At 48.0% G+C, this 26281-nt stretch overlaps 2 protein-coding genes and 1 long non-coding RNA gene across 6 annotated transcripts in view; 1 reads left to right on the forward strand and 2 right to left on the reverse strand.

Annotated features, from left to right (window-relative positions):
* Positions 1-5835, reverse strand: part of Carm1 (coactivator associated arginine methyltransferase 1) — a 46690-nt gene extending 40855 nt beyond the window's left edge. Inside the window, exon 1 of one of the 3 annotated variants that reach the window (XM_085689840.2) lies at positions 5560-5835. In XM_085689840.2, coding sequence (XP_085545966.1) covers positions 5560-5788 — 229 coding nt within the window. In that variant the 5' untranslated portion in view covers positions 5789-5835. The remainder of the gene's footprint in view (positions 1-5559) is intronic. The other 2 variants (XM_085689842.2, XM_085689841.2) reach the window with 2 other exon arrangements.
* Positions 5836-6084: 249 nt separating this feature from the next.
* On the forward strand, positions 6085-12415 carry LOC146894729 (uncharacterized). The gene is made up of 3 exons (XR_015001904.2): positions 6085-6530; positions 8376-8427; positions 10401-12415. It is a non-coding gene; the product is annotated as an uncharacterized LOC146894729 (long non-coding RNA).
* Positions 7559-26050, reverse strand: C4H19orf38 (chromosome 4 C19orf38 homolog). 2 transcript variants are annotated; one of them, XM_048446508.3, is made up of 7 exons: positions 25890-26050; positions 23674-23982; positions 15835-15927; positions 11899-11926; positions 11351-11394; positions 10664-10701; positions 7559-8144 (listed from the first exon to the last, which is right to left on the reverse strand). In XM_048446508.3, exons 1-7 carry the CDS (start codon positions 25930-25932, stop codon positions 8013-8015), a joined length of 687 nt encoding a protein of 228 aa, XP_048302465.1. In that variant the 5' UTR covers positions 25933-26050; the 3' UTR covers positions 7559-8012. The 2 variants fall into 2 exon arrangements, with proteins under 2 accessions (XP_048302465.1, XP_048302464.1); XM_048446507.2 differs by lacking the exon at positions 15835-15927.
* Between the last annotated feature and the right edge of the window lie 231 nt (positions 26051-26281).

Here is a 26281-nt window from a genome sequence, read left to right on the forward strand (position 1 = left end):
ACTATCTTTCTGGTATTACTAACTTTTCAACTTCATCCTGTCTTGACAATATGGCAGACTTATTGCTTGTGCTCATAACAAATGCTCAGAGATGGTAGAGGGAAGTCACAATGGCCCCTGATTCTGTGACTGCAGTCTAGTGGTATCACAAGTTTGACCTTGAACTCACTAAGTAGCCTAGGCTGGCCTTGATCCTCCTGCTTCAGTCTCCCCAGTGCTGGGATTACAGGTATATACCAGCATGCCTGGTTGATAAGGAGTCATGCAAGACTGTTTTATGCATGTTAGGCAGACACTCTACCAACTTAGTACAGCACAACCCCAATACAGGAGTTTCCTCCAGCCTTTCCACACTGGATGTCCCCTCACCAAAATGGCATCAGCCCTTTCTTATCAGACAGGGTCTAGGCAAGGCATCTCTTCCTAAAGGGTTGGCGAGCAATCTGGACATCGTCCAAACTCATTCTTGCTGACCAAGACAGAAAAATGACCTGGGCATTTCTAGATGATTTGGTGCCAGGCTGAGCAACTGCAAGTCAACTCTGCTCTCCCCCTAGCCAGCCCAGGCTGGGCTTTTCTGAGAAGCAGCCTTCTTCCAGTGATGGTAGCCTGAATTCCAGTAGAGGCCATGCCAACACTTCCTCAAGACCAGGAAAAGCCCATGCCAGGGAGAGTGACCTGGATACAGTAGCTGCCTGTCATGTGGTTGATCCCCAGGGATAAAAACCAGAGTGATTTCAAATGACTAGGAGCGCTGGGAAGGGTAGCCATTCTGCAGGGGACCAAAATGGGGCCTTCTGGAGCTAGCTGCCACATTTCCCAATGAAGGGCACAGACACCCAGAAATGGAGGCCCAAAAAGAAGCTCTCCCATCATGAGGTATAAAACATAGGGGGCATACTAGAAAACCAACTCTTTCCTATGCTACCCCGATTGCTGGGGCTGAGACTCAGTGGGCAGAAAGTCTGCCTACCATACCATACGCGAAGTTCTAAGTTCCATCCTCAGCAAAGCATAAACCAGCAAGGTGCTGCTGCATGTCTATATTCAGAGCCCTGAAGAGACTAGAAGAAAGAGGATCAGGAATTGAAGGTCATCAGATACATTGTATATTTGAAGTCAGCTTGAGCAACATTAAGACTTTGTCTCAAAATATTAGTAACAATAATATAAAACAAAAATAACATCTGTAAAAATGTTGTTGGGTGTGAATGTGACCTAAATACATTGTATTCATATGTGAAATTACCAAAGAACATAATTTTAGAAATGTACTGTTGACAAACACTTGCTACAATTCTCCTGCTCTAGAAACCGTTCTCCTCCTCTTCTTTTTTTTCTACAACCAAAACCCCTTCTCTTTTTTAAGCCCTTCAACCCACCAGAGGGACAGCTACAGGCAGAAAAGTGCTGCAGCAGGTAGTAAGGAAACAGGCACAGACAGGTCATAAGGCTAACTAAAGGCTCTATGACTGACCTGCACCTGACCAACTCCTGAGCTTAGTTCAGGGCCCATACAGCACCCACAGACATCTCTACACATTTGACACACTGGAAGATTCTTTCTGGCCAGGCAGTGGTGGCATATGCTTTTAATTCCAGCACTTGGGAGGCAGAGGCAGGAGGATCTACAAATTTCAAAACAGCCAGAGCTGTTACACAGAGAAACCCTGATGTGGGAGGTCCTTCTGTCTATATGTTGCTTTTATTAGTTAATGAATAAACTGCCTTGGCCTGCTGATGGGGTGGAACTTAGGTGGGGGAGGGGACCTGAACTGAATGCTGGAAGGAAGGCAGAGGGGGAGACGCCATGGAGCCACTGCCAGAGTCAGACATGATGAAACTTTGCCGATAGGCCACTGCCACATGGTGATACATAGATTAATGAAGATGGGTTAAATTAATATGTAAGAGTTAGCCAATAAGTAGTTAGAGCTAATGGGCGAAGCAGTGATTTAAATAATAAGGTTTTCTGTGTGATTATTTCGGGTCTAAGATAGCCGGGAGGGCAGGAACCAACAGGCGGCCCCTCCTCCAACAAAACCCTGTCTCAAAAATTAAAAAAAAAAATTCCTTCTGGTATTCTGACAAACTCTCCTTACAGTCTATATACAAATTCAGATCCTGGGGGCTGGGAGCATGCAGGCTCATAATAAACAAATCAGTGTCTTCTGGCTTGACCAAAGTATTGGGATGCCAAGAAGGCTCTACACAAAACCATCTCAAAATAAAACAAAAACAAAAATAGGAAACAAGAGCACAGAGACAAATAAGAAGTCACAGGAACTGAGGGGTGCTTAGAGTTTGGCTACAGAAAGCCAAGGAGTGCCTGGAGTCGTTGGAACCTGCAACAGGGGCCTCTTCCCTCCAGCCCAGAGGGAAAGTGGCCTTTTAGACACCTTGATTTCAGAGTATGGCCAGGAAATGAGAAAGCATATCCCAACTTCTCTAAGCCACCAAACTTCTGGTCATTTGTTACAAAGACCATTGGAAATCTACACTCTCAGCTTTGACCCGCCTTCAGAACCCACGTTTAACTGCAACCCAACATCAGGAATGGTGGTACAAGTCTATAATCCCAGGAGGAAGAAAGCAGAAGTAGCACAATGTTCAAGGCCACCTTGGAAAACTCAAGATTGTCTCAAAATGGCTCAGTGGGTAAGGGCACTTGCTATCAAGTCTGATGAGTTTGATTCCCAGGACCCACATAATGGAAAGGGAGAACCAACTCCTGCAAGTTGTCCTCTGATCTCCATATTCTCACTGTGACATGAGACACCACCACATAAACACAAATAAATACATGTAATAAAAATGTGGTGAAATCTTCACACCAATGTCATTTTTAGCCCAGAGCAGTGGTCCTCAACCCCACGCATGAGTCATGACCCCTTTGAGGGTCACATATCAGATATTTACATTACGATTCGTAACAGTAGCAAACAGTAACAAAATTAGTCATGAAGTAGCAACAAAATAATTTAATGGTTGGGGTCACTACAACATAAGGAACTGCATTAAAGGGTCACAGCATTAGGAAGGTTGAAAACCACTGACCTAGAGGATGAAAATTTTTCCTGGCCCAAAGAATATATTTGGGACTGAGGATTTTGAGAAACAAGAACTTTCTCAACATTGTTTTACTTATACATATGCCCGTGTAGGTATGTGTGTGTGTGATTCTGTATAACTTTCAACACTGTTGTGATTTGTGGAAAGGAGAGAATCAAAGTCTCTCAAGTAGCACAGGTTGGCTTGAACTGCTCCTCTTTCATCCACCTCACGTGTGCTGGGATTACAGGTATTTGTATATACCTGTATACGTATATATTCTAGTTTCTGAAGACAAGACCTTACTTTGTAGCCAGGCTACTCTTAAACTGAACTCCTCCTACAGTAGCCAGGTATGGTAGCACACACCTTTAATCCCAGCAATGGGAGGCAGAGGATGGAAGACCTCTGGAAGGCCAGCCTGGTCTACATAACTAGATACAGGATAGCCAGGACTACATAGGAGAACCCTGTCTCCTGATCTACAAGAGCTAGTTCCAGGACAGGCTCCAAAGCTACAGAGAAATCCTGTTGCAAAAAACCAGAAAGAAAAAAAAAAAGAAAGAAAGAAAAGAACCCTGTCTCAAAGAACAAAACACTGGGGGCTGGAGAGATGGCTCAGTGGTTAAGAGCATTGCCTGCTCTTCCAAAGGTCTTGAGTTCAATTCCCAGCAACCACATGGTGGCTCACAACCATCTGTAATGAGATCTGGTGCCCTCTCTGGCCTGCAGGCACACGTGTAGGCAGATATTGAATGCATAATAAATGAATAAATATTTAAAAAAAAAAAGAACAAAACACTGAGTTTCTCCTGCTTCAGTATCCCAAATGCTGGGATACAGGCCTGCACCACCACACCTGGCATTTCAGGATAGTTTAGGGGGGCTTTGGTGGTGCTGAGGATCTAACCCAAGGCCTCAAACTTACGAGGCAAATGTTCTACCTGAGCTGTATGCCTAGTCCATAACCATCTTCATTTTTACTTCAATGCTGGGAACAGAACCCAGATCCTTACCCATGCTGAGCACCCAGGCAACTTAGATAATTACAGCAAAATAGAACACAAACTGTAAAGATTCTCCTGGAATAGGTTGAGCTTCTAAGAATAGAAGAAACCGGTGTAAGAGATTATGAAGAAACTAACAATTATGTAAATATAATAAACTCTATAAATAAGTTTTTTGTCAAGTTCACAAACCAAGCTACCCAGAACTTGTCTTGGTGACGGAGGCAGGATCTGCCCACATCACCCAAGCTATACGCAAGCTTTCAGTCCTGCTTCAGCTTACCAAATCTTGAGTCCACAGGCTGGTATCACTACATCTAGCTTCCCAGAACACTTTCGAGGGTAGGTCCTGGTACCTGTGTCTTGCTTAGGGGTCTGGGTTCTGCAGAGCTTCGCTTCTTTACCAGTCCTAAACTCCTAATCTGTGAAATTCCCCTTTCACTGGTGTCCTCAAGGAGACCCCAGCTCTGCCCAAGTCCCCAAAGGTGTCCCACATTTGGCACCAGACACACTACTTTCTCCTGTGTTTTCAAAGTCAAGGCAAAGACAGAAGAAGCCATCTGAACAGACTGCTACACACATTTCCCTTCCCAATACCCCATTACCAGGGAGGGAGAAAAAAATTCTCACAGGCCAAAACCAATCCGGTCCTCCTTGGTGGCCCCTTAAGAGCATCAGTGAACGAAACCTTGGGAGACAAAGACCATGAAACATAATAGCAAAATGCCACTAAGGAATCCGCCAGTAGAAAGAGTAACAAGAAAAGAATGAAAGGTGGGACTACAGCTTGGGGGGGGGAGGTCCCTTCGCAAACACACTGTGATTCTTCCTTTATCCCCCCTCCCCGAAATGTCAGTTTTTGAAGCAGCGTCTGATAATGTCACCAGCTTCTCACGTCCTTAAAAAAGAAGACAGGAGGCGCGTGGCGAGGGAGGTGGCATTACCTCTTGACTTCTAAAGCCGTTCATCAACAAGCCGGCCTTCCCCTCCCCTCTTCCACGTTTCAATGGGGGATGGGGGTGGAAAGCTTTATCTCTGTCCCCAGTTCTAAAGTTTACCAATTGAGGTGTGTGTGTGGAGGGGGGGGGATTCCTGAATACCAAGTCCTCCTCCACAAGGGCGGCACCCAGTATTCAAGATGCTCCACACTGAAAGCCACTTTTCAAATGTCCTGTGCATGTGTAGAGGATGTCGCCTAAGATGAGATCCACAAACCACACCCGCTCAAGAACCCTGCAATCGCTCCCTATCATCCCCCTGAATCCTTGGGGCCCCACTTCCTGCCACGCGCCCCCCGCCGCAAATCTCAGGCCCCCGAGTGTTTCCCGCGCCCCTCTTCGGGCTCCTCGGTCCCCGCGCACGCCTTCTCTGCCATCTCGCCCGCCGGCTGAGAGAGCCGCGTGCACTGGCTCGGCCCGAGTCCCCCAAGACCTCCCCCTCCCCCGGTGCCCGCGCTGCCGGCCTCGTGCGCCGCCGTCCCCAGGGTGTCCCCAGCACTCACGGCTGTAGAGGGCGATGCCCGCCGCGTCTGGTCCAGCGCGCACCTCGAGGCGCAGCGCCTGCTGCTCCGCGTGCCTCTGGATCTCACCGTTCGCGTCGCCGATAGTGAGGAGGCGGGCGCCGGGGAACACCGACACGGTCGCGCAGGGCCCCGCGCCGCCCGGGCCCGCCACCGCCGCGCTCCCCGCACCTGGCCCCACAGCCGTCGCCGTCGCCGCCGCCGCTGCCATCTTAGGTCCGGCTCCAGGCCCCGCCGCCACCACCGCCACCGCCACCGCCGCACCCGGGCCCAGGCCGCCGCCGCCGCCGCGCAGGCCGAGGCCGAGGCTGAGCCTGGCAGCGCGCCGCCTGCCGGCCACGCGCCGCCTCGCCGCCGCCGCCACGGGCCGGCTCGGTGGCGCAGCGCCACCTGCTGGCGTCTGAGGGAGCCCGGCGAGAGCGAGCACGACGTGGGTGGGGCCGGCCCTACCCCGCGTGAACGGTCGCGGCTTTGTGAGGTGGCCTAGCCTCCCCGGCACGCCGGGAGAAGGACCCTACGTCGGGAGGCGGTGCTCGGCGCCCTGGCACGCCCCCAGGGGTGCTAAGTTCCGCCCCGAGTACGCAGTGCGTGAGCAGCCGCGCTTTGTGCTACAGCGAAGCCGCTCCGGAGAGATGGGCAGGGCGTGCGTCAGGAGGCGGTGCTTGGCCTCTCGGGCACGCTCCCGGAAGGACCAGGCGGCCCCGCCCCTCCGGGCTGGCGTTTCGTGAACCACGGTGTGCACCGGGAGGCTGCCCTCGGCCACGCCCCTCGAGGGGCCACACCCCGCCCCCAAGCCTGCAGTGCGCGAACGACTGCGCTTTGTACCACCGTGGAGTAGTTTAGAAAGGTCGAGGAGCTTGAGTCCGGGACTGCCGCCCGACGCAGAAGAAACGCCCTCTCGGTGACAGGGCTCCGCCTCTAGGCCGCCATCCAACGAATGGCCATGCCTGGGGGTGAGTAGGCGCTCGGCGGCTGGGATACGCCCCCCGGAGGGCTGGCTCCGCCCCCTGAAGGACGGTGGTTAGCAACGAGGTGCAGGCTCTCTAAGGGCGGAGCAGAAGCATAAGTCCCGTTAAGGACCGCTCCTGGGCCTGAGAAATTCGGAGGATGCTTTCCAAACTAGGCGCTTGGTTACGCCCCCAGGCCAAGCCTCCGCCCCCTGCGTCTTAGCGGGGCGCTCCGCCTTGTTCTCTCCTCACTGGTAGGGAAAGTCCCTGTGGTCACAGGGGCGGGCTCGCCCCCTCTGTGGCCCCGCCCCACGCTGCCCTACTAGAAAAGCACTTTGAGCCGCACGCCAGACCTTGGCTTTGAACTTTCAGTCTTTGAGGAAGTTCTTCAGCTCCTCCACCAGGACCTATCCTCCCCAGTGAACTCTCAGGTTCTTCATTAATGGCCAGCCACTGTGTTCAACAGTCTCATCTGAGGTTCACTTTTTGGCGGGCCTTTTGGGACCTCTGATTTACTCCTGGTCCTTTAAGACCCTTTTGTTCCCACTTTCCTGATCTCCACATGCTCCATTCTCTTCTGCACCTCCAAACATTTCTCTTACCCAACATTAGCTAAAGTTCAGTGGTATGGTACTTCCAGCGTGGCCAATTCATCTCTTTCCCCACCCCACATCCCCAAGCCATGCAATCCAAATTTAATGATTATCTGAGGTCTTAGGATTGCTTTAACAGGAGCCTTGCCAGCAGGACTCAAAAACCACCCAGCCCCTTCCCAAGCCCCACTCCCCAATGGTACAAGCCCATAATTTCAGGCAGAAACAGGGTGATGTGATCTCAAGGCCAGCCTGAGCTACAAAGTGAAATTCTGTCACTAAAAAACATACACCCTTTCTGGCTGAGTGGTGCAAGCCTTTAATCCTAGCACTTAGGAGGCAGAAGCAGGCAGCCTGGTCTCAGAGTGAGTTCCAGGACAGCCAGGGCTACACAGAGAAATCATGTCTCCAAAACAACAGCAAACACCCCAAAGTCAGGCATGGTGGTATGCACCTTTAATCTCAGCACTCGACAGAGGCAGGTGGAGCTCTGTGAGTTTGAGGCCCAGCCTGGTCTACAGAGTGAGTTCCAGGAACGACAGGGCTACACAATAAGACCCTACAACAACAGAAAACACGCCCCTCATAAACACCCAGTCTGAAAGTCAAGTGCAGCTAGGGAAGCCCAGGAAAGGAGGTACAGAGTGTACCTCTTATGCCCAGCTGGATGTCCAGATGAAATGGCAGCACGTCTCTGGTGATCTGGCCAATCCAGGGAATCTACAAAGGGGCTCTGGCTTTCCATCCAGCCTCTAGGCTGATACCCTGACTATTTTTCTTGTCTTCTGTAAGGAAGGTCACACCAGGAGTCCGCTTCTCTAAACAGTGTCCAGCTTCTGCAGCTGTGGGCAGTGGGACTAGGGGAACTGGATAAAGGGGTCCTCGTTCCTCTGCCTCACTGGCAGGCCCGGAAAGTGCTGAACTCAGGGAGCTCTGGAGAGGATGATGTAGAGGTGGGCCTCTCTTGAGGACCTGAGTTTCGAGGATGTACATCCAGGGTTGACATCATGTTTTCCTGAGTCATTTTCTTTGTCCATGGAAGAAAAAATACTGAGTGATTTGGGGTATAAGAATCTGGAAGTTCCCCTATTCCAAGTTCTCAGGTACCCTCTCAACTCTTCGCCGCCCACACCTCCCCATATCCCAGCCTTCAGTGGCTCTGCCCCTACGGCCTTCTCAGAGGCCTAGGCTCAGTTTCCATTTCTGTCACTCTCGAGCAGCCTGACCTCACTTGAGTGACAACTCTCCTATGTTTTAGTTTCAGGTAATGGGATCCATCTCCTAGGAGCATTGTGGGCCTGAAAAAAGAGGTACGTGAAGTAGCTGGCACCTGATAAGCTAGCTTACATTTGTACTCATCCTATCAGGGCTCCTCTAAACTCTTTCAAGAACTGAAGCCAGCTGATTAAGGCAGAGGTCCCCTTAGAGCTTTGGTCCTCCCTAACCCCAGTAAGATCCCTGTCTAGCTACAGGGTCTTTGTTTGTTTAAAAAAATAAAAATTAAAAAAAAAAAACATAGCAGGGTATGCCTTTAATCCCAGCACTCAGGAGACAGGGGCAGGCAGGTCTCTGTAGCCAGCCTGGGCTACACAGTGAGTTCCAGGCCAACCAGGGCTAAACAGTGAGATCCTTTTTTTTTTCTTTTGAGACAGGGTTCTCTGTGTAGCTATGACTGTTCTGTAACTCTCTCTATAGACCAGGCTGGCCTCGAACTTAGAGAGATCTCTCTACCTCTGGTGCTCTTCCAGAGGACCCAGGTCAATTCCCAGCACCCACATGGCAGCTCACAACTGTCTGTAACCCCAGGATCCAACACTCTCACACAGGCATGAATACAGGCAAAACACCATTTAAAAAATAAAAGTTAAAAAACATGGGATGGCCATGGGAGTCAAAGGCAGGCGGATCTCTGGGAGTTCGAGGCCAACTACAAGAGCTAGTTCCCGGACAGGCTCCAAAGCTATAGAGAAACCTTGTTTCAAAAAAATAAAAAAAAAAAGGGAGTTGACCTAAGGTTACTATGTGAAGTGGAAGTAGCCAGTTAAAAGGAGAAATATATTGTTCATATAATTGTAGGCAAATCAAGAAAAGCAGGAAATAGGACTTGAGATTTTTGGTCTCAATGCCTAGCCCAAGACGGGTGTGTGTGTGTGTGTGTGTGTGTGTGTTACAGTGTTTTATACACTGGGATGGTGGCGGGAATGACTACATAATATTGAGACAGCGTCTCCAATAAAAGCAAGTGAAACATGTGACTGATATGGCAGAGTATTGCCTGGTCACAGGAAGCCCTGGGTCCATCCCAGCACCACATAAGTGGGTACAGTGGACACACCTGTGATCACAACACTAGGTGTAAGATGAACAGGTGTTCAGGTGCACCCTCAGCGACATGGTGAGTTTGTGACCAACCTGTCTGGAAACTATCCAACCAAACCTAGCATCAATACAAAAGCCTTAGGGGCTGGATGGTCCTGGCTGCCCAGGCTGGGACACACCTGAAGCAGTCCACCTGCCTCAGTCTCCCAAGTGTTGGAATTATATGCATTGGATGCATTGGCCACCATGCCCTGCTTTCTAGGTTTATCTGCACAGTTCAGGATTTGTCCAGTAGAGCCACAACAGATGTAACAGGTCCCTGAAAACCTCTCTCTCCCCAGCTCCCTCCACTTCTTTCTTTTTGTATACTGTGGTGAGTATGGAGCTGCTGCTTCAAACACACTAGGTCCTCATTCTACCAATGCGGGCTGCTTCTCCAGCTTTTGTTACATTGTTTTGTTTTGTTGGCTTTTTGAAACAAGGTTTCTCTGTGTAGCCCTGGTTGTCCTAGAACTAACTCTATACACCAGGCTAGCCTGGAACTCGGGGATCCTCCTGTCTCTGTCTCCTGAGTGCTAGGATTAAAGATGCCACTTTGCCCTTCTCGTTGGTTGGTTTAAGAAGGGGCTCAGGTGACAAGTTGGCTCAGCAGCTCAAAACACTTATAACCTGAATTTGATTCCTGGAGCTCACACGGTAGGAGAGAACCATGTCCATCAAGCTGACCTCTGAATTCCACGTGTACACTGTGGCACCACCCCACATACACACACACAATATAAAGTTGGTGGGGGAGCTGGGACTCTGTAGCCCAGGTTGCCCTGTACCTCACTGTGTAGCCCAGGCTAGTCTCAAACTCAAGGCATCTTCCAGTCCTTCTGCCTCCACCTTCCAAGTGCTGGGATTAGAGGTATGAGCCTACTTTTAAAAAACTGACTTAAAAATAAGCTTTTCTTATTGTCAGGAGACGAGAGTACATCAGAGTATCACGAGGCTTCACAAAGGAACCTGAAAAGGCCACTAGGTGACCAGACCTTTCACCAGCCTCGAGGACTGAACCCAATCCAGTGACAATATGATCCTGTGAGCCCTGGTTACCCACAACCAGCCCCAGGCTTATGGGAAAGTCATAGTTCTGTGACTCTGGGCTTCAGAGGGCTCCCAGTAACACTTTCCTCTTAGCTGATTGGTCATCAGGGAACTTGACCAAGAAAAAGAGCTACTCACCGTGGAGATGGCAAACAGAGAGTTATCAAAGGACATGTCTGAAACAGAAAGCAGGATCAGCACAGGTCAGGCCCACTGCCCTGCACCCGTCTGTCCCTGTCCCACGGTCTCAACACCCAGATCCACCCTGCAGGAGGAGTTAGGGTTCATCTTACAGTATCTTCTCTTGCTCCTTTCCAGCCACCCCAGGGTGAGTTGTGAACATTAAGAGGAAGGACACAGATCTCACTGTGTAGAAGTGGGTGGGGGCCAGCAGGTTAAGGCACCTGCAGCCAAGTTTGTTTACTTGAATTCAACCCAGGACCCACTTGGTAGAAGGAAAGAACTGACTCATGCAAGTTGTCCTCTGACCTCCTCACATACACTGTGGCATGCTGGCTCCTGCACACAGAAATTATGAACAAGTAGATAGACACACAAACGCTGATCTCTTAAGCGTCCTGATAGCATGGGCGGTGTTGAAGAGCAGCACAGCCTATTGGGGGTCAGGGAAGGTTTCCTGGGGGGCGGGGTGGAGAGCCAGTATAGAGGCTGAAGACAGAAACAGAAAGTGGGAACCCAGCAGGAAGAATGGAGACTGTTTGTGCCCCAAGAACACGAGGCTGCAGAAATGGTCCAAGTAGCAACAGGATTTTGAAGCTTACTTCACCCAGGGAAACACCAAGGAACATGAAGGGCATAACAGACCTGTATTAGTGAAGTTGATCTGAGCCCAGCAGGATTCCCGCTCTCTGCAAAGGAATTCAGAAGAAAGGACGCGCCATGAAACAGGACATTTGTTCAGGAACATTCCCCCGCCCCCAGACACCTGCTATGCTTGCTCTTACCACTTGCTCAGCCCCTGTCCAGCAAATACCTACACCGCCAGTCATCACTGAGTGACAACTCTCTGACTATTAGGATGGCACAGTCCCAGTGAGAGGCCTGAAGAATGCCACCGCAAATATCTAGATTTCTGGGACAATATTGTGGCAGCCAGCAGTGAGCTGGAGGTAACGCAGCTGGGCTGCCTAGCCCTATGTGACTGGACTCCAGGCCTCAGTATTCCCTTCTGGAAAGTGGGGTTCATCTGGACTGCTGGGAGGAAGTGGTGAGCATTGATTTAGAGCATCCTGGCACACAGCAATGCTCAATAAATATTCATGTTCATGCAATTGTCAGCCCTCCCACCAGAGAGTACTGTGGGGGATGAAGGTCTGCCCAGCATCTCCCCGCCAGCAAAGTGAGGGTCTCACCTCTGCTTCTGTAAGTTTTTTATTTTAGCTGGAAGAAAGACAAACAGGCATTCGTTAGATTATTCTGGATCTGGTAGCTGCTGAGAAATGTCTACACACATGAAACAAAAAGCTCCCTTGCCCCCTGTGGAACCGAGTCTTGCCTCATCCACATGGATCTGCCACTAAGCACAAAAGCTTCTCTAAACAGACCTTTCTCGGGGTTTGTGGTTGCTTTGTTTTCTAGGCAGGGTTTCACATGTACCCCTGGTTGTTCTGGAATTTACTTTGTAGATTAGATTGTAGGTAGAGATCTGCTTTCTGAGCAGGGATTAAAATCTTGTGCCAGGCCGGGCAGTGGTGGCATGCACCTTTAATCCCAGCACTTGAGAGGCAGAGGCAAGAGGACCAAGGCCAGCCTGGTCTACAGAGCAAGTTCTAGGACAGGCTCCAAAGCTACAGAGAGAGACCTGTCTACAAAAAAAACAAACAAACAAAACAAACAAACAAATAAACTTGTGCCAACATGCCTACCCTACCTTCTCTTAGTTTTCCTGTATTGCTCAGACTAGCCTGAACTCACTATGTAGCCTGAACTCACTATGTAGCCAAGGTTGGCTTTCAACTCCTAGTTCTTCTACTTCTACCTGCTAAATGCTGGAATTATGGGTGTGTGACCCATCTGTTTCTTTGAGACAGGGTCCAGCCCAGGTTGGTCTTTAAACGACAGTCCTTTTTCACCAGCCTTTTGAATCCTGAGACCACAGGTGTGTACTATCACTTCGCCCAATATATTGTAGGTAGGTCTTTTTTTAACCTTTATTTACTCTGTGTATGCATGTTCTTGTATGGGTGTGGCACACATACAATAGGGCATATGCAGAGGTTAGAGGAAATCTTGTGGATCAGCTGTCCACCATGTCTGAGGGATTGAACTTGGGTAGGGATGCTTGGCAACAAGCATCTTGGTCTGCTGAGCAGTCTTGCCACCTCTTATTTATTTTTGTGCTTGATTTATGAGAAATGTATGTTCATTAAAAAAAAAAACAACTTTAAATTATCGGTCGGGTGGTGGTGGCACCTGACTTTAATCCCAGGACTTAAGACTTAGGCAAGTGGATCTCTGTTAGTTCATGGCCAGCGTGGTCTACAGAGCTAGTCCCAGGATAACAAGGGCTGTTAAATAGAGAAACCATATCTCAAAAATATTAAATAAAAATAAAAAACATGAATATGCTGCTAGACAGTTTCCAACACAAGTCTGTAGCCCTAGCACTAAGATTAGGAGTTCAAGGCCACCCTCAGCTATAAAGCAAGTTTAAGGCCAGCCTGGGCTACATGATACCTGTCAAAAGTTGGGGTGGGGGCATGATAGTGAGATGGCTCTTCAAGTAAAGACACTCACTGTTAAGCCTGATGATTTGGTTGGATCCTGGGAACCCACAAGGTGGAAAAAGAGAACTGAACCCTGCAACTCCACACACCTTCCCCATAATAGTAAGTAACCTTTGTTTAGAAAGGAGTCTCCACAGTTGCCAGGAGCTGAGGGTGGAGTGAACAGAGTCACTGCCTAATGTGCAGAGTCCAGAACAGCGGTTCTCAAACTGTGGGTTGTACCACCCTCACCTGATGGAGGAGGGTTAACTGTCTATGTGTTACTTTCATTGGTTAATAAAGAAACTGCCTTGGCTTTTGATAGGACAGCAGCTTAGATAGGTGGAGTAGACAGAACAGAATGCTGGGAGGAAGAAGGCAATGAGGCAGATGCCATGACTCTCCTCTCCGAGACAGCCGCAGGTTAGAATCCTCCTCGTAAGCCACCACCTCGTGGTGCTACACAGATTATTAAAAATGGGTTAGATCAATATGTAAGAGTTAGCTAATAAGAGGCTACAGATAATGGGCCAAGCAGTGTTTAAAAGAATACAGTTTCCGTGTAATTATTTCAAGGGTAAGCTAGCAGGGATCCGGGCTGGAACACAGCCCGCTGTTCCTTATTACTACACTCACCAAACCTCTAGCTCCAGCTACATTTACCTTACAGTCCATAACAGTAGCAAAATTATAAGAATGAAGTAGGAATGAAAATGTTATGGTTGGGGAGGGGGGTCACCACAACATGAGAGACTGCACTAAAGGGCCGCAGCATAGGAAGGTTGAGAACCACAGCTCTAGAAAAGTTCTAGAATCAGATGGAGAGAATGGTTGAGCACAAATGGAACAGCGGCACATAGCTCAGGCTAGCCTGGAACTTACTGGGTAATGAGACTGACATTGAACTCTTGACTCTTCTGTCTTCAACTAGTAAGTGCTGGGATAACAGGTGTGCCCACTCTGCCTTTTATGCAGAAGACTTGCACCTCCATAATCTTGATGCCTCAGGGTGGTCTAGGAACAGTCTAGTCCCCTTGAGTACTCAGGGATCCCATATGCCATCCTGCCCCCCCTCGACCTGTCACCTCACTTCTGCTGGTGCCCTCTTGCTGAGTTCTGCTGAAAGAATTATCCAAACTCTCTGTCTCTGTGCTCCTGAAAACATGGATGAGAAAACCAATCCTGGTGAGGTAGAAGGATGGCTTGTGGCTAAGAGCCATCACAGGCTGCTTTTCCAGAGGCCCCAAGCTCAGTTCCCACACACACGTGTAGGAGGCACAGAGGTCCTCATGCTTACAGATGAGCCTAGCAGAACCTGGAATGTTAAACCTTTTCAGGGTTGTTCCTGCAGAGGAAGGCTGGGAGTGGGAGTGGTTAATAGCCTGGTGACCTTTGTGACATCTGTGTGGCTGAGACCACACCAGATCTTCCCTCAGACCCTTATCATGAGCTTGCTTTTCTCAATTCATAGAACCTATCTTTCCTCTCGGAAAGGCAGCTTCTCTCTGTTCTTCTCCTCTTCTCCCTTCCCTTCCATAACCACTAAATAAATATCAAAAAAAGCTATCTTTTTTGGAAGGTGTCACGTGTAGACAATCTGTACAATCCATCTTAATGGAAGATGTAACATGGACTTTACAAAGAGTTTCAATGTCATGTTAAGCTTCATTGTGAACATGGGATTAAGTTCATTATCACCAGGAAAAATTTCACCAGATTGTGCTGTGCTTAATATACCGAAAATAAACCACTTGGGGTCAGACTCCTGAAACCTGAACCAACACTGGCTATTTGGTCACGTTGAACTGAACTGCCTTCTTGCCTCCTGAAGATCATGACAACTCACAGCCATTTGTAACTCCAATTACAGGATATCCAATGCCCTCTTGGGCACATGGGGTGTGTGTGCGTGTGTGTGTGTGTACGTGTGTGCGTACAGGCAGACACCATATACATAAAATAAAAAATTAAATTAAAACATTAAAATAGCCGGGCGGTGGTGGCACACGCCTTTAATCCCAGCACTTGGGAGGCAGAGGCAGACGGATCTTTGTGAGTTCGAGGCCAGCCTGATCTACAAGAGTTAGTTCCAGGACAGGCTCCAAAGCCACAGAGAAGCCCTGTCTCGAAAAAAAACAAAAACAAAAACAAACAAAAAAAAAACATTAAAATAAAATAACAGTGGTATTGTCCATGTGGAATTGTAGTACTTGGGAAGCTGAGGCAAGAGGATTTCAAGTTCTAGCCACATACATATACCTCCCAAAAAAGGAAAAAGAAAAATCCAGGAATAAAGAGGATTTCAACATCAGCCTCAATGACATGATAGGGAAGAGGGAGGAGAAGAGAGTGGGGAGGGGGAGGGAAATGAGAAAAAGGAGTTGGGCATGGTGGCGTAATGCCTGCACTCCCAAGGACGGAAACTGAGGCAGTGGATCTCAGATTTCCAGGCCAGCCTGAACCACATAGTGATTTCAGGGCAGCCAGGACTACATAGTGAGACCCTGCCTTAAAAACTGAAAGAGGAAGAATGAGAGCAGCTGGAGGCTGCCAGCTGGCCTTGTCTGCTGCATGCCCCATTACCTTTCCTGACCGCCACGGTGACAGCCACCAGCCCTGTGAGAAGGAGGACGGCTCCGGCCAGGCTCAGGGAGAGCGTCATGATCCAGATGGGGGCTAGAGGGAGAAGAGAATGGGGAGATGAAGGAGGTGGCAGGGCACCTGGAGGCACCCGAGGGACACCCCAGCCAAGCATCTTGACCACAGGTGGGTCTGGAAACTTAAAGAGCCTTGTACAGGCAATTAGCAGCCAGTGAGGACTTCTGCTGGACCAGTAACAAAATTTCTTCCTTCTCGGGAGGTAGTCCCATTCCAAGACTGGATTACCAATCATTTAGAAAACTGAGGAGGAAGATTGTGAGTTCAAGGCTAGCATGTGCTAGAGAATTCAAAGCCAGCCTAAGATACAGAATGACCTATACACACACACACACACACACCATAGTATGTGCATGGAGGTCAGAGGACAATATATGGGAGTTGGTTCTCAACTTCCATCATGTGGGTCCCAGAGATAGATTCAGGTCATCAGGTCTGACGGCAAGTGTCCTTACCCACTGAATCATCCAGGTGGCCTGTCAAATGGTTGTGTGTGTGTGTTTGTGTGTGTGTGTATACATGTATACACATAGCCATAGTTGGATATAGTTAATACATTCTAATGAAAACATTTATATTTTTATTTATATGCATGGAGGCGGAAAGAGACTTCTGCAGTGCATTCTAGTGCCCACAGAGTCCAAAGAAAGGGTGTCAGCTCCCCTCACTGGGGTTACAGGCAGGTGTGAACTGCCTGGTGTGGGTGCTTAGAACCAAACGTGGGTCCTTTGAAAAAGCAGCCAGTCCTCTCAAATGCTGAACCATATCTCTAGCCTCCATGAAAACATTTTTAAAAAGAACTCTGTGAGCCTGGCATGGTGGTGCACACCACACCTTTAATCCCAGTACTCGGGAGGCAGGGGCAGGCGGATCTCTGTGAGTTCAAGGCCAGCTTGGTCTACAAAGTGAATTCCAGGACAGGCTCCAAAGCCACAGTGAAACTCTGTCTCGAAACCCACCCCCCTACACACAAAAAAGAAAAAGAAAAGAAAGAAAGAAAACTATTTTAGGGTTTAGGGCTGGCAAGACAGCGATGTTGGCCAGTCTTTTGTTAGCTTGTCACAGCTAGAATGAGCTGAAAGGGGAACCTCAGCTGAGAAAATGCCACCATGAGATCTGGTTGTAGGGCTGAGATTAAAAGCACCTGCCACCACCTCCTGCTGTAGGGCATTTTCTTAGTGATTGAAGTGGGAGAGTCCAGCCCACTGTGGGTGGTACCATCCCTGGGCTGGTGATTCTGGGTTCTATAAGAAAGTAGGATGAGGCTGACTGGCAGTGGTGCATCCCTTTAGTAACAGCACTCAGGAACTAGATCTCTGAATTTGAGGTCAGCATGGTCCACAGAGCAAATTCCAGGACAGCCAAAGCTATGTAGAAAAGCCCTGTCTCAAAAAAAAAAAAAAAAAGAAAGAAAGAAAGAAAGAAAGAGAAAAGAAAGTAGGGTGAGCAAGCCAGTAAGACTGCATCAATCAGCTCCTGCCTCCATGTTCCTGGCCTTTTTGAGTTCCTGCCCTGACTTCCTTCAATGGTGGACTGTGATGTAGAAGTCCCTTTCTCCCCTGCTTGCTCTTGGTTCTGGTACTTCATCATAGCAATAGTAAAACAATGGCTTAGTGGTTAAAGACACTTACCACCAAATCTGACAACCTGAGTTCAGTTTCCACATGGTATAAGGAGAGAACAGATCTCAGATTGTCCTCTGACCTCCATGTGTGCAAACAGGAATATATACATTACCCACAATCAATCACACAGACACACACATGCACACATATCAAAACACAACATTGCTGTGGGACAGTGATCTGTACTCTGTGCCTTGTATTTAAATAAATGCTGATTGACCAGTAGCCAGGCAGAAAGTAGAGGCAGGCAACGAGTATTTTGGGAAGAGGGAAGTTTCAGTCTGCAGTCGTCATCCATACAGAGAGGAAGCCAAACACAGAGCAAACAAGATATGACTGCCTCTCCAAAAAAGGTACCAAGCCACGTGGCTAACACAGACAAGAATTATGGGTTAATGTAAGCTATAAGAATTAGTTAATAACCCTGAGCTAATGGGCCAATCAGTTTATAATTAATGTAGATCTCTGTGTGACTCTTTGAAACTTAACGGCTGCAGGACTGGGCAGGACAGAAACTTCTGTCAACACAACACAAAATGCAAATTAAAAATTGGGCCTGGGAGGCTGGAGAGATGGCTCAGAGGTTAAGAGCATTGCCTGCTCTTCCAAAGGTCCTGAGTTCAATTCCCAGCAACCACATGGCGACTCACAACCATCTGTAATGGGGTCTGGTGCCCTCTTCTGGCCTGTAGGCATACACACAGACAGAACATAATAAATAAATAAATAAATAAATAAATAAATAAATAAATAAATAAATAAATAAATAACTAAATTGGGCCTGGAGAGATGGCTCAGGGGTTAAGGCCACTGACTGCTCTTTCAGAGGTCTGGAGTTCAAGTCCCAGCAACTGCTTGGAGACTCACAGCTACTTATAATGGGATTTGATGCCCTCTTCTGGTAAGGAGGTGTACATGCAGACATAACACTCCTATACATAAATAAATCTTTTTTAAAAAGAGAAGGGCTGAGCAGTGGTGGCATATGCCTTTGATCCCAGTACTCGGAGGCAGAGGCAGGTAGTTCTACTGAGTGAGATCCAGGACTGTTAGGATTGTTACATAGAGAAGCCATGTCTAAAAAAAAAGAAAAGAAAGAAAGGAAAGGAAAAGAAAACAAATTTTGAAGACTGGAGCGATAACTCAGTGGTTAGAACCACTGGCTGCTCTTCCAGAGGATCCGTGTTAAATTCCCAGCAACCACATGGCAGCTCCCAATCATGCACAGTGCCAGACCCAGAGGATAAGAACCCTCTTCTGGCTGGGTGGTGGTGTCACACACCTGTAATCCCAGCACTTGGAAGGCAGAAGCAGGTTCGAGGCCAGCCTGGTCTATAGAGTGAGTTCCAGAACAGCCAGAGCTGTGCACAGAAAAACCCTGTCTCGAAAAGCAAAGCAAAACAAAACAAAACAAAAAAATCCAATGCAATGCCCAGCAAAATTCTACAAAGACCTCAAAAGAATGGTGCCCAACTTCATATGGAAAAGCAAAAAACCCAGGATAGCCAAAACAATTTGTACAATAAAAGAACTAAGAACTTCTGGAGGCATCACAATCCCTGACTTCACTCTACTACAGAGCTACAGTACTGAAAACAGCCCGGTATTCACATAAGAACAGACAGGAGGACCAATGGAATCGAATAGAAGACCTGGATATCAATCCACACGTATTCAAACACCTGTTCTTTGATAAAGAAGCAAAAAAATATCAATGGAAAAAAGAAAGCATATTTAACAAGTGGTGTTGGCATAACTGGATAGCAACATGTAGAAAAATGAAAATATACCCATATCTATCACCATGCACAAAACTCAAGTCCAGGGGGCTGGAGAGATGGCTCAGAGGTTAAGAGCATTGCCTGCTCTTCCAAAGGTCCTGAGTTCAATTCCCAGCAACCACATGGTGGCTCACAACCATCTGTAATGGGGTCTGGTGTCCTCTTCTGGCCTTCAGGCATAAACACAGACAGAATATTGTATACATAATAAAAAAAAACTCAAGTCCAAATGGATCAAAGATCTCAACATAAAGCCAGCCACACTGAACCCTATAGAAGAGAAAGTGGGAAGTACACTTAAATGCATTGGCACAGGAGACCACTTCCTAAATATAACCCCAGCAGCACAGACATTGAGAGAAACAATTAATAAATGGGACCTCCTGAAGCTGAAAAGCTTCTGTAAAGCAAAGGACACAGTCAACAAGACAAAACGACAGCCTACAGAATGGGAAAGGATCTTCACTAATCACACATCAGACAGAGGTCTGATCTCCAAAATATACAAAGAACTCAATAAATTGAACACCAAAAGATCACATAATCCAATAAAAAAATGGAGTACAGACCTAAACAGAGAACTCTCAACAGAGGAATCTAAAATGGCTGAAAGACACTTAAGGAAATGTTTAACATCCTTAGTCATCAGAGAAATGCAAATCAAAGCAACTCTGAGATTCCATCTTACACCTGTAAGAATGGCCAAGAAGATGTTGTGGGGAAAAGGGAACACTTCTGCATTGCTGGTGGGAATGCAAGCTGGTACAACCCCTTTGGATGTCAGTGTGGTGATTTCTCAGAAAATTAGGAAACAACCATCCTCAAGACCCAGTAATACCACTTTTGGGTATATACCCAAAGGATGCTCAATCATGCCACAAGGACATGTGCTCACCTATGTTCATAGCAGAAGTGTTTGTCATAGCCAGAACCTGGAAACAACCTAAATGCCCCTCGATCTAAGAATGGATAAGAAAAATATGGTACATTTACACAATGGAGTACTACACGGCAGAAAAAAATAAAAACGGCTTGAATTTTGCAGGAAAATGGATAGAGCTAGAAAACACTATTTTGAGTGAGGTAACCCAGACACAGAAAGACAAGTATCACATGTACTCACTCATAGGTGGTTTTTAAACATAAAGCAAAGAGAGCCAGCCTACAAACCACAATCCCAGAGAATTTAGACATCAATACGGACACTAAGAGAGACTTACATAGATCTACTCTACATGGGAAGTATAAAGTAGAAAAAGATCTCCTGAGTAAATTGGGAGCATGGGGACCTTGGGGGAGAGTTGAAGGAGGGAGGGGAGAGGCAGGGAGGGGAGCAGAGAAAAATGTAGAGTTCAATAAATATCAATAAAAATGTATGTTTAAAAAAGTCTTCTGACTGCTTTGGACATTGCACACACATGTGATGCACCTTCCACAGTGCAGACAGAATGCTCACACGCGTAAATAGATGACTGCAGATTTCACAAGAGCTGTTTGAAAGGCTCATTTCTCTCTATTGGCACTGGAGCACCAAGATGTGTGTCTGGAGCTGCCACGCAGGCTTATGCCACTATGACGGGAAAGGCCCTTAAAATAATCGGGGAAGGAGGGCAAGGTGACGTGGGTTTCCTGCCATCTTGGTGTTTGTTTGAGACAGGCTCTTACTATCTATGTAATTCTTTCCATTTTTAAATTGTAGCCATGTCTGAATTCACACAGTGAACTGCTTTCAGTGAACCAACAAAGCCCTTTTGTGGGTGAATCCCATTTCTTTTTCATTTCTTTCCTTTTTCCAATAGGAACTGGCATGCCCCAAGCAGCCCTCAAACTTTCTATATGACAGAGGATGACCTTGAACTCCTGATCCTCCTACCTCTACTAGGGTGACGCATGTGTGCCCATGCTGGGGATGAAACCTGGAGCTTTGAGGATGCCTGGCAAGTGCTCTAGCAATGTAGCCACATTGCTAGTCCCTGACAAGTTTGTTTTGAGACAAGCCCTCACTATATCCCCCTGGCTTGCCTAGAACTCTCTATTTAGACAAGGCTGGCTCTGAACTTGCCTCTACCTTCTGAGTGCTGGGACTAGAATGTGTTCCCACCAAGCCTGGCCCCCGTGTTGTTGTTGTTTAATTAATTGGTTATTTATTTTATATGTTTGGGTGTTTTGCTTGCATGAATAACTGTGTACTACTTGTGTGCAGTGCCTGTGAATGCCAGAAGAGGGCAGTAGGTCTCCTCGGGTTGGAGTTAAAGTGGTTGCAGGAACTGAGCCAGGCCTTCTGAAAGAACAGCCAGTGCCCCAAAATGCAGAGCCATCTGTCCAGTCCCTCCTTGTCGTGTTTTTGAAACCAGGTCTTGCTCCATAGCTCATGATTACCTGAACTTGTTACATATGCCATGCTAGAATCATACTTCCTATGTAGCCTAGCCTGGCCTCAAATTTGAACAAATCCCCTTGTCTTCCCCTCACATCTTGCTACTGAAGCCATATCGAATGGGTTTTTTTGTTTGTTTGTTTTGTTTTGTCGAATTTTTGAGGCAAAGTTTGAGTAGCCTTGGCTGTCCTGGAACTCGCCCTGTGGATCAGGCTGACCTCAAATTCACAGAGATTTGCCTGTCACTGCCTCCTAAGTGCTGGGATTAAAAATGCACTTACGGTTTTTTTAACCTCATTAACCTGCAGTTATTTTTTGGCTCCAGTCTAGGTCCTAACGAGTCGATGACACCCACCCTGAGGACAGGCGCTCCGTGTAGCATATGCCACACCTGTCACCCCAGCGCTAGGGAGGTGCGAGCAGGGATCAGGAACTGACGGCTATCTCAGTTGTGGTGTTCAGTGTACTCTGGGCTGTGGAAACCTTGGGGATGATTTAACCCACATGCAGTGTGCTCTTTGGGCATGCTTGTGGGTACTTGTTCAGAAAAAATATGTTGTAAGTATCACATTTTGCCCCAAAACATGCATAATTATTATTATGTATCAGCTAAAAGTGAAGTAGTGCTTAGGGCTTGAGTAAAGAATATAAGAAATACATAATTATAACACAATATCATAATCATATATGTAGTAACATTAAAAAAAGAGAAAAGATAGGAATAATATCAAAAGCACTGACCATTTCTCAGGAATACATATAAATTTAGTAGAGGCCAGTCCGGCCACGTGACTCTCCTAAACTTTTCCATTAGAAAGGAAAGAATGGTCATTTCACAAGATCTTGACTGCAGAGGATTTGGATTCGCTCCAGGACTGAGGTGGTGGGGTGGGTCTCTGGGGACCTGCGGTGGGGAAGGGGTGACTATGGGGTTTTCAGGGTTAAGTCTTGTTCATCCACATTCTATGGCAGGAGGGGCACTGTCATCTTTTGCTGCAAGATTACAAGGCCCAGGTGAGAAAAACAACCATTGACAGTGAAGCTCAGGCAGAGAGAGCAGAAACTGCTCGGCCTTTCCAGCCTGTGGACATAGTAGCCAGCTTGGTTCTCTTAGGGGGTTGGAGGCCCTGAGTGGATCTGGGAGGCCTCTTCCTCACTCTCAAGGATGACCCTGAACTTTGAGTCCTTCTGCCTCTACCTCCCAAGTGCTGGGATTACAGGAGTCTACCACAACACCCAGATCCTCTATATGTTACTGAGACAGAGTCTTGCTATGTAGCCCAGACTGGCCTCCAGCTCAAGGCAATCCTTCTACCTCTGTCTCCAGAGTGCTGGGATTGTAGGTATGTGCCACATGCCTGGCCTTGCTCTTTAAAAATAATTGTGTTAATTACATTTTTATTTATTATCCTTTTGAGCATGGGAAGGCAGTGTACGTACACCATAGTATATGTGTGCAGTGGAGATCAGAGGTTAGCTTTGGGAGTTGGTTCTCTCTGACACCATGTGGAATCTAAGGGGGAACTCAAGCTGTTGGGCATGGCAGCAAGCTGCCCCCAGCACATACCGAGCCTTCTGTATTTGTCTCACACACCATTTTCCACTCAGCTCCCCCTAAGCCTATACCTGGGACTCCAGACCCACAGAGCAAACCCACTCCTTCTCAGGGAAAGAACGCAGATATGAGATCTGCAGGGCTCCTGCTCAGTCAGATGAAGAGCTGAAGTCTGCTGTGCCCACCACTCCCTGCCATACTCCACGTGCTCTTCCTTGATCACTGAGCTGCTTCCTTTCCTGGGATTTCCCACCAACATACAAAGGCAAGTTCTAGCCTTTGCACACCATTTCCCTGCTCCAAGTACTGGGTGTGCAGGTGGCTGCTTCTCTTCCTTCAGATTTACGTATTTGTAGTTTGACCTTGCACCAAAGCAACCCAGGGAGGGCAAGGGCAGCATGACTGGGGTTCTGCATGGAGTCTTACCTGGGAAGGACACCTGCACTGACTGGCTCAAGTCCGACAGCTGGGGCTGGCTGTGCTCGCCCATCACACCATACTGACAGCGGAAGTTCCCCCCAGCAGCCTCACTGCCTCCACCGGTCACATTGAATGTTACACCAGGCTGATCTGAGGGAGCCTGCAGGAGCTGGACTGCCTCTTCCCCTCGAAACAGGGTGAAATTGGCCCCTAGAAAGTCCTTCGGAGCTGTACATGAGATGTAGATGGGATCATCTTGGCTGCTTGGGTAGGGGGGAACCAGGAAGATGGATGGCGCGGGAATAGCCAAGGAACCTGTAATGAAGAAAGACAGCTTGAGCTGGCTGTGTTATTGGGACCAAGATCATCTACTGTGTAGTGTCCACATGCATGTGTGTGTGCCTGGGATCAAACCATTCTAACCTTCTGTTGGTCTTCACTTCCAGGTTCTGAGCCTTGATGTTTGTAACAGGACACTCACCACTGTTACCTGGGACATTGCGTACAATGGCCCTCATGTCTCAATGTTTAAGTCACTATTTTGACAGCAGCAGTAATTACTATACAATGATGCTCAGTCAACAATACCATATACAGACCCTTCTGTAGTGGCTAGGGACATGGCGATGAACTATAGAAATGAACAGAAGCTGGGGCTGGAGAGAGGGCTCAGTGGTTAAGAGCACTGGCTACTCTTCCAGAGAGGACCTGGGTGTGATTCCCAGGACCCACATGGCAGCTTACAACTCAGTCTGCAACTCAGGTCCAAAGGGATTTGTCATCCTCTTCTGGCCTCCACAGGCACCAGGAGTACAGCTAGTTGCCCAAACATGCAAGTAGGCAAATCCCCGATACACAGAAAATCAAATGAGGACAAAACAGAAATAAACAGAAGTGCTGACCTGAGGAAAGGGCAGGAGGAGCTCTGGGCAATGGAGAAGGCTACTTGTGAACTGGGGTGACCTCAGAGGGTTTCCCAGAAGAGGTGACATACAATCCGAGCCTTGCTAGTGGAGAAGGACAGCAGTGAAGATTGAGGAAGAACTTTCTAGCCTGAGGAAATACTGTGGGAAGAAGGCCAGAAGGTGGATGGGGCACACAGATGAGCTGAGGGTATGTGTGGCTCAGTGGTAGAGCCCCTGCCTAGAATCCCCCAGTGAGGGACTGGGGTGTGGCTCAGTGCTTCTGTAAAGCATATGTGAGGTCCTGGATTCATCCACAAGAACAGAAAAGAAAAAGAAAATCCAAGAGGCGAGTTCATGTTGGTTGGTAAAGGTGGGTAAAGGAGAGACAGACAGGAGGGTAGAAGAATCTACCTTACTGCTTGGGGCTGGGAGAGGGGCTGGAATGGGTCTTCTGTAGGAAGCAGCCTCTGAAGGGACCAATCAGTCTCTTGCCTAGCTGTCACAATTTCCTGACCAGAGAGTCAGAGGCAATCCATTTTGTCTTCTTTAAATTTATTCTCTGTGTATGAGTAATTTGCCTGCATGTATGTCTGGGTAATATGTGGGTACCTGGTCCCTGTGGAGGTCAGAAAAGGGTGTCAAATCCCCTTGGACCTGATTACAGAAAGTTGTGTTCTGCCATGTGGGTGCTGGGAATTGAAACCAGATTCTTTGAAAAAGCAGCCAATGCTGTTAACTGCTGAGTCATCTCTCCAGTCCCTGTTTTTTTTTTAATTAAATTTATCCATTCATTTCGTGTGTATGTGTGTGTGTGTGTGTGTGTGTGTGAGAGAGAGAGAGAGAGAGAGAGAGAGAGAGAGAGAGAGAGTTTGTGTGTGCTGTGGTATGTGTGTAAATCAGAGGACAACTTGTAGGAGTTGGTTCTCTCCTTCCACCCAGGTCATCATGGTGGCAACAAGTGCCTTTGCCCCTGAGCACCTCATCAGCCCCTCTTTAAACAAAGAAACAAACACATCCATCCCCGGCAGGTGCTCCCCCTTGTGTTAACTCCATAGGAACTTCTGAACTAACCACCCCTGACAGCACAAGTCCCTTACTCTGAGTGCCACAGTCCTGGAGCCAAGGGGGCTGAGTCAGGGACGGGGCACTGTTGGTGGGATGATATTTCTATAAAACTTGGCTCCCAAGGGATGAGAAGGCCCAGACTGGCAGTTTCCCAGCTAGCTCTAGGCTAGCTCTGTGGGGGATCTAACTCATCTAACAACTAGAGAGGCTAGCCCCACAGGGTGGGTGGGGGAGGGGAAGCTTCAGACTCACCAGATGCAAACAGCAGAATGGCCCATGGCATGTCTCTTCCCATGTAGGGCTGGGAAAGCTGGCTGAGGCCACAGGATCGGGGGTCCCTGTGAGCCCTGAGAGCACAGTGGAGAAAAGAGAAGTAAGGGCTAGTTTGTACTGTTTCCTCAGTGGCAGGAAGTTGCACACACTTGGGCACCAAAAGAGATTCTCTCCTGTCCCCACCCCTTCCCCAAACACAGTCACCCTGCCACCACTTGTCAACCTCACTGGCTAGTCTGTACACTGCAGGGGAAAATGTTTCCTCCCTCAACCCCAAGAACTTTGGTAGTGGTCTAAGAGGAAGTCTCCACCAAAAACACACCAACAAGTGACAAAACCAAATGATGTGGTGGCATCTAGGGGTCAAAGCT

This window comes from Myodes glareolus, chromosome 4 (genome assembly GCF_982192425.1).
Source record: "Myodes glareolus chromosome 4, mMyoGla1.1, whole genome shotgun sequence".
Taxonomy (NCBI): Eukaryota; Metazoa; Chordata; class Mammalia; order Rodentia; family Cricetidae; genus Myodes; species Myodes glareolus.

Excerpts from the sequence above, each read along its gene's own strand:
- C4H19orf38 (XM_048446508.3), bottom strand. The coding sequence starts at position 25,932 with ATGGGAAGAGACATGCCATGGGCCATTCTGCTGTTTGCATCTG. Across the intron at positions 15,928-23,673 it reads AGTGCAGGTGTCCTTCCCAG|CCCCCATCTGGATCATGACG; the intron begins GTAAGACTCCAT and ends TTCTCCCTCTAG. Across the intron at positions 8,145-10,663 it reads CTCTGTTTGCCATCTCCACG|AAAATGACTCAGGAAAACAT; the intron begins GTGAGTAGCTCT and ends CCATGGACAAAG.